Source organism: Macrotis lagotis, chromosome 2 (genome assembly GCF_037893015.1).
Source record: "Macrotis lagotis isolate mMagLag1 chromosome 2, bilby.v1.9.chrom.fasta, whole genome shotgun sequence".
NCBI classification, from domain to species: Eukaryota; Metazoa; Chordata; class Mammalia; order Peramelemorphia; family Peramelidae; genus Macrotis; species Macrotis lagotis.
The window spans coordinates 131,448,667-131,465,528 of NC_133659.1; the positions used below are offsets into that span (position 1 = coordinate 131,448,667).

Sequence of the window (16,862 nt, forward strand, 5' to 3'; positions counted from 1 at the left end):
TAATCTGAGTCTATGATTCCAACTTCTGTCCTGCCAATTTATTTGCCTTCTAGTGGAGACAATATTTATTCTGGGAGCAGAACAGTTGGATAAACAAGTATGAACTTGTACCTTCTAAGTTTTCCCTTTCAGGACAGAAGGAATGATACTTGTTATAGAAGTGTTCCTACAAGGTACACAGTGGTCATGACATCACTTCAACTACCTCCAGAATAGATTGAACTTCCACTCAAAGCAAAAGACCAGCTGAGAGCTCCAACAACCCAGTCTGATGCCCTCTTTAGAGTCCTCATGGTTAAGGTACACTGCCACCAAAAAGGTCTACTTGGGTAAAACTGACAAAGGAAACATGGACTTAACACCACAAAGACTTAGGAGCCTGGGAAAGAAGTCAGTGAGTTCTGCTAGCAAATATATTATAAAGATGGGGTAGATGGAGAACAATTGGGAAGAAAATTTGATTCTGATAGGGATTATTAGAGATGTCTAAAAAGAGTATTGGGGAAAACATAGGAGAGAAATAAATGCTTATTTTAAGATAAGAGTAAGACATTTATAGATTTTGATAAAAAGACTATGAAATGGAAAGTCACCTTATATTCAGGCCAGTATATTAGGTAAGCCAACCTTTTTCAGTTCACAATATATTTTGACCTATACTAGATGTATAATTGTGAGCCAAGTTGGCTTATCTTTCTTTTTTTTTTTTAGTGTTTTTTTACAAGGCAATGGGGTTAAGGCTTATCTTTCTTGAACTGTTTTTTTATGTGTGAAATGAAAGTGTTGGACTAGATCAGGAGTTCTTAATTATTTTTTTTGTCACAGATGTCTACCCACTTTGGTCATCTGGTAAAGCCCCTGGGTCCCTTCTCAGAATAATGGTTGTAAATGCATAAAATAAAGGAAACCAATCAATATTGAAATAGTTACCAAGATAATGGGAAAAAAGTTATCAGACTCCAGGTCAGAATCCCTGGGCTAAATGATCTTTAGCACCCCATTCAGCTCTAAAATTATATGGATTTATGAATAACGAGTTCCAGCATTCTTTTTCAATGGATCACAAATGTAGAGCTGGAGCAACTCTTAGAGGTCATCAGGTTCAACTGCCTCATTTTACAGATGAGGAAACTGAGGCCCAGGGAGGTGAAGTGACTTGCCTAAGGTCATATAAGTAGTATCAGAGATGTGAACCCAGACCCTCTGATTTCAGAGTTGAGGTCCTTGCCAATATACTATACTGCCTTCCTAAATATGACCTACTGTTCCACCAGCTGTGTTCTCATGATCTCCACTGTACTATATACATACATATATAGACACTTGATAAAAGTGAAATATTGCAATTTCCATTTTTTCTATATGTAAAATTTTTAGAGTATCAGTTATCTCTCATACAAATTTGAATTTATAAAGTCAATAAAATAGGGAATAAATTTTATATTATTTGAAGATTCTAAAACATTTTCCTGTCTTATCAATGCTAAAGAAAAAAAGTTATTTTTTGTTATTTTGTTTTGTTTAAACATCTGTAATTAACTATTTTCAAGATAAGAAGCAAGCTTCCCTTCCTGCTGTTGTTTTACTCATATGAAACAGTATCAACTAAAGTAAATGTGTGACTAGCTTCTTGCCACTGTGACAGAATTGAGCCAGCTCTCAATGACCTGGAGACAATAAGCCTCCAGGTGTCAATATTACCTTATTTTCCAAACAATTCCCATTTAAATATGAAATCAATGGGGAAATGGAGTTTAATGTCTAGAATTTCATTTTACGGCATATATGCCCAAAACATACTTGCTACATCTATAAGATACTTATAAACTATACTTATTTTCAACTTTTTCTTAAATAAAACTTTAAAAAACCATTATCAATAGCAAAGTTCAGCATTTTAAATTGAAACAAAAAACTAAAAAGAAATGTCCTTACCAATTTTTCTGCTTCCGTATTCATTTCTCTTAATTTCTTGATGTGCTCCTTCTTAATCATAAGAATTTTTGATAATCTAGTCTACAAAAAAATAAATATTTTAGAAATAAAACATATATTGAAAGCAATACTAAAATGTTTTTTTGTTTATTACAAAAGGTCTAATATAATACAAATTTTAAAAGGCATCACTTCCCAATTTTTCACTCAATAATTTTAAATAGTGGATTTTGGTAGTTCTCAAAAAGAGACACAAAGGAATATGATTTTTTTTCTCTAGGGTTTTTCCCCAAATTGAAATAAAATTATAATTAGGAAATCAAGCTAAAAATGTTAGCATCAAAGAGAATGCTTAGTATTGAAAAACTGTTCTATTGGCTAATGTCAGAATACGTTAAAAAACTATGATTCGTAAGTATCACATAAGAATATAACATTGACATTTTGATCTTCACCATTCAAATGGAAATATCGAAAACTTAAGTTCTTTTTACAGTTATTTTTCATTTTAAGTCATTCCATCTACCTGACAAACAGTATATTTTTCTCTAAAAAATTAATCATTGATTTTTTATGGCATATCACTTATGTTTTAATTAACAGAATATTTCAATTACAAATATGATTTGTATTCTTTCCACCAAACTTGCTTGTAATACATTATACTTCTTTGAAAACCTGAAGATATAGTTTCAAACACACACAAAATATGAACCTTTCCTCTCATGGGGCTTTCTAATTTGGAGTCCTCTATCAAAGAATTATGTAATTTTCATATATGACTCTAAATTTTAAGTTAACTGTTGCTATGATGTGAAAATGACAGTTCTAATGTGCCACTATAATGGTATTCTAACTCAAAGTTAAAGTTCTGCTTTCAAAAACTCTAAGTGGATAAGTATCAGACTGCATATATAACCCATTTGATAGCTCACAGACTCACAATACTACTTTAAAAGCCAATACTGAATTAGTACTACATGTAATTCAGGGATAAACTGATTACTATAGTAAGATATTTGACAATTAAATTTAGTTCTAGATTCTTTTAACATCCAATTAATAGGTTATATTAAACAAATTGCTTAAAAAGCAACCGCCTAAGGGGCAGCTAGGTGGTGCAGTAGATAGAGTACCAGCCCTGGCTGGAGTCAGGAGGACCTGAGTTCAAATCCAGACTCAGACACTTAATAATTGCCTAGCTGTGTGCCCTTGGGCAAGTCACTTAACCCCATTGCCTTAAATAAATAAAATTTCAAAAAAAACCCCCCAACAAAACCAACTCCCTATCCCCCCCAAAAGAGCTCAGTTTCTTCTGCCTACATAGGTATTCATTAATTAATATATTGAAAGATATCATGAGGTTTTTAATAACAAAAAAGTAAGTTCAACACAAAAGATTAAAGGTTATCAAATTTACTACGAAAGTTTTTAATTTACTCTTTAATGGAAGTTAAAATTAGAGTTCTTAGAACCAGTATGTGCTGACAAAAAAAAACTATATAGAATTAATTTATTTTGATACTATTTTGAATAGGAAGTAATATTAACATGTCTAGTTATAAGAATGATAAAATAAAACCTCTGACAATAAAGAAATTTGCTACACACTCTACTTAAAGCAATACTTACTACTTGGATGAGGAATTCCACTGGAAAACCACCTAATGTTTCAGTATCTGAACCTGGAAGTTTGCTTCTCCATGGTGATTGCCCTAGTAAAGGATCATTATCCTACAAGAAAAGGGGGTGGAGGAAGTTGGGATAATTAACAACTTACTGCTCAAAAGAATATATTTTAACTTTTTAGTTTTTCAGATACAAAACAAATTTCATTATACCAAATCCCATTTCACTGAAATCCAAATACAATGAAAAATATTTCTAACTGCTTCTTTAACGGTTCACATTTCAATTATTGCCCTATGGAATAAAATAATTTGGTTAACTTGTTATGACATATGAGCTATATTTTATATTAAATTATATACTGAATTATTTAAATTCAACAACATGAATAAACACTGACAGAAATTTTCAGAATATTACATACTGTAATTGGTGATTGGAGAGGAGGAGTGTAATGTAACCGTGGTGGAGTCATGAAAAATCGAGAAGGCCGTTGTTTTTGTCCAAAGGCCGCAATTGGCATTGTTTCATGAGGTTCATTGCTCTTTTGGAAGAGGGAAAACACTGCATGTTAATTTCTATAAAGTTCAAAACATCCTACCAGTAATTTAAGTTTCATAGAATTTATATTATTATGTAATCAGTATAAGAATTTTATAACTATATTAATTAGTATACTAACATATGTTCACTAAGTTAGCCATCAAAGATCAAAAGTTTAGCTTTTTCTCAAGAGTTTGATTTTTTAATGGATAAGAAGTCACATCAAGTAAAAAGGGAGGGATTAGGGCAGTTGAACAGTTAGAAAATTTAAGACTGACACAGGAATTCAATGATGCCAACCTTTAGAGGTTTCTAGTTCAGTCTAGATGTAGGTTTTTTTGTTTTTAATGAAAACTAAAGTAAAAGATTTTCTGCCTAGGGAAGACTATTTATTAGTTCTATGAGGAAATTATATAGATAGAAGAAATGCTTTCCTGAAAGGTAAATTTAAAGACTTTAATCTATTAAATGTGATAATCCTAAGGTTAATATGACTTACGACACTGATCTCTGATCAGAGAGGACTTGGAAATAAGTCATTAATTTTGTAGGGAAGCAGACTTAGTTACTAAGTATTTATATGTAATACATAAATATAATTATTTGTAATGCTATAGTGGTTTATTAAAAATGCAATCATCAAAGCCCAGAAAAGTACATGGGCGAAGCCTTCAAAATAGACAAGTATAATGGTTTACTTTTTGAGAACATGGTTAACTTTCTGAGAACATGGTTATTTTCTTCTATTTTTGTTTCAAAGGTTAAATAATCTATTTTCATAAATGACAAATTCATGTCTTGATTTTTATCAATGTGGTAACAAAGAACTAAATCCAGCACCTGGCTGAAAACTGATCTTTCATAACACTGAGCAGCATAAAAAAAAGCACAGCTATACTATCTTTTTGGGGGAGAAGGGCAATATAATTACAATAACATGAGTCTCTGCAAATGCAAACTGGCAATTTACTTTCTTCTTGTAGTTAGAATTGCGGGGCACACCAGCTTTCTTTAGGGCTAACGTTCCACCTTTCCCAGTTCTCCTTAATCTTAGTGTCTTCCCTCTGAGAGCTTTTCCAGTGTATCCTGTCTATGTCTTCTTTGTACCTAACAGCTTGCATGTAGTCTCCCTTATTATAATGTGAACTCCTGAAGAACAGAACTGGGTTCTATCTGGTTGATTTTTGCCTTTCTTTGTAATTCCAAAGTTTAGAATAGTGCCTGGAAGAAATTAGGTACTTAATAAATGTTTGTTGACAGTTCCTTCCTAAGAAAGGCAAACTACAATTATTTAGATCATGAAAAAATTGAAATCAAATCATTCCGAATTAATTTTTAGATCCATTAACCTGGAGATTTTTTTTTAGGAGTAAGTAACATAAGTTATGATCACAGAAGTTCATAGTACATTCAATTAATATAAAGTTACTGAATTAATAACTATGATATGAAACAATGATCAAGCAACTTAGGAGGAGTACTTAAGCATTAAGACAGAAGATATGTATTTGGGCCTAGTTTGTCCATTAATTAGTTCCATTTAGATCTTGGCTATATTAGGAACATAGATATGAACTAGACCTGTAATTTCACAAGAAATCACTAGGAAACTCCCACCATCAATGCAAGTCAGGTTTTTCTATATCAGAGAGCTGCTTAAAACACTGAGAGGTTGAGTGATTAGCCCAGAGTCACATAGCCAGGATGCATCTGAAGCAGAATTTGAACTCAGGCCTTCCTGGCTCCAAGGCCAGTTCCTTATTTCCAAGCCTACTGCTTAACTCTGGATATATTACTTGTCTTTATACATCATTTTCCTCATCTGCAAAATATGAACAAAAAAAATGCCACAAGACACTTTTTTTTAATTCTTATAGGACAGCACTTTTAAAAATAGAAGGTTCTACAGAAATACAAGGTACTCTTTTATCCTCAAGTTAAAAAAACCTAGAATAACATGGTTTGAGGCATAATCCTGAAGTCACTACAGTCATTACATAATTAAACCCTATGTTGGATAATGGAACACAGCTGGAGCATATTTAGCCACACAAAACAATTTGGGAAGTACAGAAAGTTGAAAGTTGGCTTGGGAGTATGAGCCTCCACTACAGATTCCTATCCCTCACCTCTATAGTTCTAGGCAGCTCCAAAGAATGGGATATGAATTCATTAGTCATTCTTCCAATACATTTTCAAGTTTTGGATCTACCATGAAATGTAACTTATGTAAATATTTTATACTCTATATTTAATATAAAACCACATCCAAAATTATACTAGAAATACTACTTACCAGAACTTCATAATCAGGGACAGTATGGGTTCCAAGTCCTGCTCTATCAAATGTGACTCTATAAGTAGCATTAAGTGTGTCTACAGCATCTATCTGTCCAGTAAAGAGGCCATCATGAACACCACGCAATCGTGCTGAGAAAAGAAATAAAGATATAACAATAGTCAGAGGATGCAAAGAACTTTTAAACATAAAACTTTACTGTAGGCTACTTTATATACTTAACAAGTATATAAATGTAAACAATGATTTATACTATTTAATACCATTTCAAAGATAGTAGGAGGAATAAAAATCATGGAGTTTAACTTTAAAAAGGGGAGTCAATGCTCAGTTGCCTTGATTATACTTTACGATAGGTCTCAATAATATAGTTTGCTCTCTGGCAAACCATAAAATAGTCATCAAAGGACAAATTGAGGGTTGACCTAAATGATCTCAAGAGGGTTTGAGTTCTAAATATATGATCTAAGGACTTCTATTAAATACATGCACTTTCTTTCTTTTCTTTTTTGCAAGGCAATGGGGTTAAGTGGCTTGCCCAAGGCCACACAGCTAGGTAATTATTAAGTGTCTGAGGCCAGATTTGAACTCATACTCCTGACTCCAGGGCCGGTGCTCTATCCACTGTGCCACCTAACTGCCCCCAGGACATGCACTTTCAATGAAATTGAATTCAAACATTTATTAACCAACTGCACATGCAGCTATACTAGGTGGTAGGGTAAATAAACACATAAATATCCTAAAGTATCAACTCACCTATCTACCTTTATGGAATTTACAACTTAGTAACATATACAGAAAAAATACAAAGTGGTTTGTAAGTATGTGGGAGGAGTATAAAGTACTACTAAAGTACATGAAATTACTTCTGATCTTTCACAGTAAAACTGAGGGATTCTATGAGGGCTTCAATTTGTCATGAATTCAAATATATCAAGAGCATCAAACAAAACCAAATGGAAATCTGATCTTCATTTTAAATATGAAATGACTGGTAGCAAAAATTATGAGATTCTATTAGTAAAAGTTTTTCCATAAGGAATATTATGTTGAACTGAGTGATCAATCAACATCAACTATATCCTGAATTTTAGAATTGACAGTTACTCTAAATACCAATCTAAATCTTAAGTGTACATTTACTTGTTGACATTTCTGATCTTCTCTCATTTTTCCTTGTCCTCTAGATATCCCATATGAAGATTATATCCCAGAGCACTGAGATGTTAGGTGAATTGTCGAAGGTCATACAGTTAGCATGTGGTAAAAGAAGGATTTGGAATATAGGTCTTCCTGTCTCTCTGGATAGTTTGCTCTCCATTATGACACCCTAATTATTAACTGATTTTCATCTTTTACCCACCTACATCTGTTTAATTTATCCTAAAAATTTTCCTTTATAACAAGTCTTATTCTAATATCTACCTTGATATTTCCTTACCTCTATAGAAAACACACCTCCTTCAAGAAATACTCTGATTAATACTATCTATTCTCTAATCTTAATACCTTCATTAACCTACTTTTCCATCTCAAAAATACACTTGTTAATTTACTAAATTTTTATTCACATACACTTAGGTCAAATATTTGTCTTTTATTCTCTTTTAGATAGAATATAAACTATTAAGTTTGGCTCAACTTGGGTAGGTTTTATGGTACTTCTACAATATTTTTATCATATTACCTAACTCACTGCAATTCTGTGAAGCCACTTGTACAAATCAGAGGAATTTACATAAAGCTATATTAAATTAGCAGATTAACTGTTTCAAGTTTCAAGGTCTAGAATAGCACTTGTGAACAAAATGATACAATAATTAGAAAATAAATGAAGTTATTAGTACTACAAAATTAGGATGGAAAAAAGATCTAAAAATTTTATGACCAATTTTTTTTATTTTTTATTTTTTACCCTAATTACACGCAAAAAGTAAGCTTCAACATTTACTTCCAAAACCTTGAGTTTCAAATTCTCTCCCACCCCACTTACCCCATTGAGAAAGGAAGTTACTTGGTGAAAGTTAAAAATGTGTAGCCATGAAACACATTAACTACAATAATCATGATGTAAAAGTAGACATAGTTCCCCCTAGCACCAAAGAAAGAAATCAAGAATAAAGTGAGAAAAAAAAGTGTTTCAGTCTATTCAGAAACCATCAGCTCTTTATCATACATCCATCAGAGAAATTATTTCAATATTTTTCCCCACAGTTGTTATTACTACTTGTACTTCATTCCATCCTATTCCCCCCCCATTTACTATATTCTCTCTCTCCTTTCACCCTGTCCCTCCTCAAAAATGTGTTTGTTGTATCTGACTACCCTCTCCCACAATGTCCCTTCTTCTATCACCCTTATTCTCCCCTCCCCCTGTCCCCTTTCTCCCATTCCTTTTCTCTCCTATTTTCTTCTAGGGCAAAATAGAGTTCTATACCCAAATGAGTATTTCCTCTCTGAACCACTTTCAATGAGAGTAAAGGCTCACTCACACCCCCTCACTTTCCCCCTCCTCCACTCAATTGCAAGTTATTCCTTGTCTCTTCTATATGAAATAATTCACCCATTCTACCTCTCCTTTCCCTTTCTCTTGTTACATTCCTTTCTTGCCCTTAACTCCATCTTTCTAATTTCAAATTCAACTTCCTCCTGTGCTTTGTCTATATATGCTCCTTCTAACTGTTCTAATAAATGAGAAGGTTCACATGAGTTATCATTATCATATTCCTACACAGGAATACATGCAGTTCCTCATCATTAAATCCCTCACAATTAGTCCTTCCAATCTACCCCCTCTAAGGCTCCCCCTAGCCCTTTACTTGAAGATCAAACTTTCTGTTCAGCTCTGGTTGTTTCATCAGGAAAGTTTGAAGGTCCCTGTTTCATTGAAAAAGGATGTTGTGTTTTGCTGGGCAATTGATTCTTGGTCATAATCCAAGCTCTTGTGCCTTCTGGAATGTCAAATGCTAAACTCACAAGTCCTTAATGTAGCCACAGCTAAATCCCGTGAAATCCTGACTGGAGTACCACAATATTAAATTGTTTCTTTAAAGTTGCTTATAATATTTTGTCCTTGACTTGGGAGTTATGAAATTTGGCTATAATATTCCAGGTAGTTTTCATTTCAGGATCACTTTAAGAAGGTGATTGGTAGATTCCTTCAATTTTCATTTTACCCTCTCTTCTAGAGTATCATCAGGGCAATTTTCTTAGAAAATTTCTTGAAAAATAAGTCTAGGGTTCTTTTCCTTGGTCATGACTTTCAGAAATTTTTGACTTTCAGTCCAATTTTTAAATTATCTCTCCTGGATCTGTTCTCCAGGTCAGTTGTTTTTCCAGTGAGATATTTCACGTTTTCTTCTAGTTTTTCATTCTTTCGGTTTCGCTTTATTATTTCTTGATTTCTCACAAAGTCATCAGCTTCTCTTAGCTCCATTCTATATTTTAAGGAATAATCTTCTTCAAAGAGTTTTTGAATCTCCTTTTCCAACTGGCCAATTATGCTTTTTAAAGCATTCTTCTACTCATTGGCCTTTTGGACTTCTTTTTCCACTTGACCCAAACTAGTTTTTTTTGGTAAGGCAATGGGGTAAGTGGCTTGCCAAAGGCCTCACAGCTAGGTAATTTTAAGTGCCTGAGGCCAGATTTTAATTCTGGTCCTCCTGACTCCAGGGCTGGTGCTCTATCCACTGCACCACCTAGCTGCACCCCAAACAAGTTTTAAGATGTTATTTTCTTCAGCACCTTCCTATAATTCCTTCGCCAAGCTCTACTTGGTTTTCATGATTTTCCTGCATCACTCTCATTTCTCTTCTCAGTTCTTCTTTCATCTCCCCAGCCCCCCTTGATCTTCAAAATATTCTTTAAGCAATTCCATAGCATGAAACTAACTCACATTTTTTCTTGGAGGCGTTGGATACAGAAGCCCCGACCTTGCTATCTTCTGAGTGTGTATTTTGATCTTCCATATGATCAAAATAATTATCTATGGTCAGATTTTTTTCATTCTCTTGTTTCCTCATTTCCTCAGTCTATGACTTGATTTTAATTCTTTATTAAGGTGGGGTTCTGCTCCCAGAGTAGAGGACATGCTATTCCAAACTTTTGAAGGTTTATGCAGCTGTTTTTAGGGACACTCCCTACCAGGACCTCAATTTCTCCAAGATCTTATGAGAGGCTCCGACTGCTCTCCTGACCTATGCTCTGGGCTATGGATGACCACAAGCCCCCCCCTCTGCTCTGGAACTGTGAGGGTGCCTGCTCTGTTTTGGCAGTAAAGTTCCTTTTCCTGAGAGTGGGATCCCAGACAGAGTCCTGCCTCAGGGATAGCAGAGAGACCTCTGCCTCTCCCCCCGACCCCCTTACAAATCCAAGGGCTGAGCACATTGGAAGCAGCTGCCAGGCAGCTCCGCAGGCCTACAACTTGTTCCTGGGGCTGGGTCTGTGCTTAGGCCTGTACTGGACTGGGCATTGCTCTGCTCTCACTCTGGTGTGGTAGAATTTTCCTGCTGACTTTCCAAGGTGTTCTTGGCAGTCCCAGACTGAGAAGTCTGGAAAATGCTCCCAATTTCATGGACTCAGGTGCCCTGTGGGCTGTTCCTGGATGGCTGGAGGCAGTTTGCTTTGGCGTGGCCTGGGTTGCAGGCCTGTCTAACCCTGGTGTTAGAGAACCTTCCTGTAGATTTTCCGAATTATCTTGCTCTTGAAAATCATTTCACTCAGTTTTTTTGTGGGTTCCACTACTCTAGAATTTGGTTAGAGTCATCATCCAAAGGCATTTGGAGGGGTCTGGGGGAAAGCTTCTGGGATTCTTGCCTTTACTCTTCCATCTTGGCTTTGTGCCCCCCCCCCCAATTTTTAAAAGCATTGACAGTTTACTTATTTGGTAAGTACTAGGCAATTCTAAATTTCATCTTAATGTTAATAATTATTAGTTTCTGTTTTTGCAAGGCAATTGGGGAGGGGGGTGGTTCAGTGACTTAACCAAGGTCTACAGTTAGGTGATTATTATTATTATTATTATTAAGTGTCTAAGGCAAGATTTAAACTTGAATCCTCCTGACTCCAGGGCCAGTGCTCTATCCACTGCATCACTCAGCTGCCCCCTATTTATTAGTTTTTTGAATTCTATTTTGAAATAAACAGTCAGTCCTCAACATTCACATGTTTTAACTTTCCTGACTTCAAGTATTTTCACTTTTACAATGGTATATAGGCACATATGCAGTTATGCAAAATAGAGAAAAAAATGAGAAGTGTAATGCACATAACTTCATTCACTTTACTGTTGTAAAGAGCATCTTGTATTTTTTTTCAAGTAAACAACCATTTATTGTTTATTATGTGTGGAGGACTATGTTAATCACTGGGAATACAAAGAAATAAAAATTAGCATTAATAGCTCCTAACCTAAAAGACTTTACAGTCTAACAGGGGAGATAGCATGCAAGTAACTCTGGAAAAACAACATGTATATACCAGTAGTAAAGAGACTTTACCTAAGCATCATATATATATATATATTAGATATTTTGCAAGGCAAATGGGGTTAAGTGGCTCACCCAAGGCCACACAGCTAGGTAATTATTAAGTGTGTGAGACCGGATTTGAACCCAGGTACTCCTGACTCCAAGGCCGGTGCTTTATCCACTACTCCACCTAGCTGCCCCTGCATCCTATATTTTTGATGCAGATTTTCACTGTTTACATTTTTTTTAAACCTTTGTGCTGCAATTATGTACTCAAAGTTAGTGAAAGTCCTTTGGGTTTTAAGCCTAAGGGTACAGTCAGTGATGTGGTTTAGTGAGAAAATAAAGGTGTTAGATAAACTTCATGTTGGAATGTTTTCAACTGCAATCAGTCAGAATACCCTTAAGGATTTCAAACAACAAGTGAAGTAGATGTCACTGACAGATTAGTTCAAGCTGATGTGTTCTTCATGAGCTCCAATGCCATCCACCAGCCAAGAAAGACAGATTTACAGAAGTGATGTTAAAGACCTCATCAATCTTGGCATTTTCTGAATGCAATGATTAAAATCCCAGGAACCTCTCCCTAGGTTTTCAGAGAGCAGTCTAAGTAGAGAGGTTTATAGTAGTACAGGACACAGCACAACACCCTCAAAATGCCATTTGACACAAGTGGAAGGCAAGATTCAAGTTAAAAAAAATTCTCATTGCAACAATTTAATTTTCCATATGGTATTTCTTATATTTATTATTATATATAGTGTTATAAAAAATGAATAGTCTGGGGGGGCAGAGCCAAGATGGCAACAATAAAGGATCAAGTCTTAGGAGCTCTCTGATAAAACTCATAAACCAAGGACTCTAACTAAACTTTAGAAAGACAGAACCCACAGAGCGACCCAGTGCGGCAGTTCTCCTACTCAAGGTAACCTGGAAAAGAGCAGAAAGGCTCTGCTCCCCAGGGTTGGAGGGGCGGCCAGCCAGAGGGGGTGGCCCGCCAGAGCAAAAGAACTTCAGCCTCCTGGAGGCAGCCCCAGGGCACTGGGAGCCGTGGCTCACAGCAGCCGGGGAGTCTCCTGACCTACACCCCGGGGAGCACCAGGCACAAAGTGGGGGAACAGCGGGGGATCTCTGCCACAGTGAGCATGTGAAGCCCAGCCCTCAGGGCACACAGCCAGCAGCTTGGTCTTTCTGCAGCCCAGATCTGGAAACAGAAGCAGGCGGAGTCTATAAGCAGGAGCCCCCAGGGCATGAGCCCATTGAGCTAAGGGAGGGGAGTGAAGAGAGAGACACTGCCCAGCTCTGTCCTCTGCCCCTGGAACAGGACTCTGGGGCTCTGACCACATTCAGATCCTGATCGAAGTCTAGGCCCCCCATAGAACAGCAGGGGCCCCCCACCTCAGCCACGTGGCAGAGGGGGGCGCTTATGGTCATTCACAGACCAGGAGGGAGGACAGAGCTTCACACACTGAGACCCTTGTGGGAGTGTCCCAAAAGATCAGGAAGCACCCCAAAACAGGCGCAGGCTGGGAAAAATGAGCAAGCAGAGAAAAAAGAGGAACACAATTGAGAAATATTTTGCAAATGAGCCCAAGAAGGATCAAAATACTCAGTCTGAAGATGAGGAAGCACAAGCTCCTGCATCTAAAGATTCTAAGAAAAAACAGAAATTGGGCTCAGGCTATGACAGAGCTCAAAAAAGACTTTTAAAATCAAATGAGGGAGTTGGAAGAAAAACTGGGAAAAGAAAGGAGAGAGATGCAGGAAAAACATGAAAATGAAGCCAGCAGCTTAGTCAAGGAAATCCAAAAAAATGCTGAAGAAAATAGCATGCTAAAAACCAGCTTAGGTCAAATGGATAAAACAGTTCAAAAAGTTATTGAGGAGAAGAATGCTTTAAAAAGCAAAATTGGCCAGATGGAAAAAGAGATGAGAAAACTCTCTGAGGAGAACAAATCCTTCAGACAAAGAATAGAATTCAGGGAGATTGATGAATTTGCCAGAAATCAGGAATCAATACTTCAAAACCAAAAAAATGAAAAATTAGAAGAAAATGTGAAATATCTCATTGAAAAAACAATTGATATGGAAAACAGACTTAGGAAGGATAATTTAAAAATTATTGGAATACCTGAAAGTCATGATCAGGAAAAGAGCCTTGACATCATTTTCAAAGAATTACTACAGGAAAATTGCCCTGATATCCTAGAAGCAGAGGGCAAAATAGAAATGGAGAGAATCCAACAATCCCCCCGAGAAAGAGATCCCAAAAAACCAACCCCTAGGAATATTATAGCCAAGTTCCAGAACTCCCAAGTCAAGGAGAAAATATTACAAGCAGCCAGAAGGACACAATTCAAATACCGTGGAGCTGCAGTCAGGATCACACAGGACTTAGCAGCAACTACATTGGAAGCTTGTAGGGCTTGGAATACAATATACCGGAAGGCAAAAGAGCTAAGAATGCAGACAAGAATGAACTACCCAGCAAGGCTGAATGTCCTCTTCCAGGAAAAAAGATGGACTTTCAATGAACCAGGGGAATTTCAAAGGTTCCTTTTGGAATGGCCAGAGCTGAACAGAAGGTTTGATCTCCAGATACAGGACTCGGGTGAAGCATAGAGATTGGAGAAGAAGGCGAAAATATGAGGGACTTAATGATGATGAACTGCATGTATTCCTGTATAGAAAAATGACACTGATAATACTCATATGAACCTTCTCAGTTAATAGAGCAGGTAGAGGGAGCTTTTATAGTTGAAGCACAGGAGAAAGCTGAATTCGAAGATAAAATATGGTATAAAAATGGAGTCAATAGAAAAAAAGGGAAATGTAGTGGGAGAAGGAGGAAAGGGGAATAGGCCAAGATATTTCATATAATAAGACTTTTCTTTGTTATAATGAGCTGTTGCAATGCTATGGGGGGGGGGGGAGGCAAGGGGGAATGAGGGAACCTTTGCTCTCATCAGAGATGGCTAGGAGAGGAAACAGCATATATACTCAATGGGGTATAGACATTTGGAGTAAGAAGGAGGGGGGAGCAGGGGGAAGGGGTGGGGATGTGAGTGATGGAGGAGAGGATGGACCATGGAGGGGAGAGTGGTCAGATATAACACATTTTCTTTTTTACTTCTTGCAAGGGGCTGGGATTGGAAGGCCTGCCCAGGACCACAGGGCCAGGTGGATTCTGGGCCTAAGGGGTGGTATGGGGGCTCAGGGCTTCTTGGCTCCAGGACCAGGGATCTGTCTGCTGCGCCACTCAGCTATGCTACAGCAGAGTCAGAGTGAAAGGAGAGAGAAAATATAGTACATGGTAGTGGAGAAATACCAAAGGAGGGAGTTGGGATCAGCAATGGCAACGCTGGAAAAATATGGAAGTAACTTTTGCCATGGACTAATCATAAAGAATGTGATCCACGTACAACAGAGTTGTTGGTGTTAGAACAAAGACTGAAGCACATTTTTTAATATTATTATTATTTTGGGGGGGGGGTGCAGGGCAAATGGGGCTGGGTGGCCTGCCTGGGGCCACATAGTGGGGTGATCCTTGGGTGTCTAAGGCTGGATTGGGACCCGGGTGCTCCTGGCTCAAGGGCCAATGCTCTGTCCACCACCTAGCCACCCCTACTATTATCACTATTTTATTTTATTTTGGGTCTTTTTTTTCCTTTTCTTTTGGTTTCTGCAGGGCAGTGGGGTTCGGGTGGCTTGCATATCACACAGCTGGGTGATTGTTGGGTGTACGGGTCCGGATGTGGGCTCGGGTGCTCGTGGCTACAGGGCTGGTGCTCCATCCATTGCGCCACCTGGCCATACCTACAATTATTACTATTATTTTTTTAATTTTAATTTTTTTTTCTGTCCCCTTTATCGCTGAAGCAAGTCTATATGGGGGGAGGGGGTATCTCGTTTACTCTTAAACAAGAATATTTTACTAATGTAAAAATAACATTGATTGTACAAAATGAGAATAAATATTAAATAAAAAAAATTAGAACCTTAAAAAAAATGAAGTCTGAAATTGATTTTTTTAACTGAGATGTTAGCAAAAAAAATCACAGAATTACTAGTGAAAAATGTCTTCCATGTTACCAATTTTATTTTGTGTACTGCATTTTATGAGTTATTTCTTGATAACTGTTAGGAAAAGTGCATACTATCAGAATTATATTTTATTATAAAGAAGTGTAGGTAGAAAAGTGTATTTTCAGAAATTTCTAGTGAAAGATTAAGTTCTTGGTGTTTGTGGGAATCTAATCCCCTATTTCCCATGGGTTCAGTCTATCAAAATTTGCATTTTTTACTTCCAAGGAGAAATGGATTAAATATAATTGTATATAATTTTTTTCTTGATAAAAAACCATGAACAAAAAACATAAAGAAGCAGTCTGTCTTCAATATAATTGCTAAGTTTGTGTGCTTTAGTTTCTAATTTGTAAATAGTTGGTCAGATCAGTTCTTCCTGACACATTTTCAGATAACCCCCTCGCTGGGAGTTTGGTGTGTCTGTCTTCTCTTACCTGTGACCTTTGTCCCAATGACCAAGGGGAGAGGAATCTCATCTGGAAGATCTTTGAACTGGGAAACATCTGCAACTTTCCTCTGTTGTAGGAGTCGAATTTTTTGCCGTTTCTGTTTTAATGCTGCTCTTTCCTCTTCAAAAAATGCAGAAGAACACCTAGGACACATCATTAAATTAGCTAAATTGAATCCTGCTTATTTAATATAAATTCTGTCTTCCAAACTATTCTCTTACTAGGGCCCCTTATTCAACTCCATTCATGATCTTTTATATTTAAGGGGAACTTTCAATGTCTTTAAAAATAGTATCATTCAGGGGAGGTTAGGTGGTGCAGTGGATAGAGCATTGGCCCTGGAGTCAGTAGGACCTGAGATCAAATCTGACCTCCGACACTTGGTAATTACCTAGCTGTGTGACCTTGGCCAAGTAATTTAATCCCATTGCCTTGCCAAAAGATAAATAA

General features: G+C 36.7%; 1 protein-coding gene across 4 annotated transcripts in view; it reads right to left on the bottom strand.

Annotated features, from left to right (window-relative positions):
* LIN9 (lin-9 DREAM MuvB core complex component) overlaps window positions 1-16,862 on the bottom strand; it is an 81,742-nt gene that overhangs the window by 10,720 nt on the left and 54,160 nt on the right. For all 4 annotated transcript variants that reach the window (XM_074222821.1, XM_074222820.1, XM_074222819.1 and 1 more), the window contains 5 exons: window positions 16,398-16,555; window positions 6,404-6,537; window positions 3,989-4,108; window positions 3,568-3,669; window positions 1,936-2,016 (listed from right to left, as the gene is read on the bottom strand). In XM_074222821.1, the coding sequence (XP_074078922.1) occupies window positions 1,936-2,016; window positions 3,568-3,669; window positions 3,989-4,108; window positions 6,404-6,537; window positions 16,398-16,555 (595 nt within the window). The remainder of the gene's footprint in view (window positions 1-1,935; window positions 2,017-3,567; window positions 3,670-3,988; window positions 4,109-6,403; window positions 6,538-16,397; window positions 16,556-16,862) is intronic.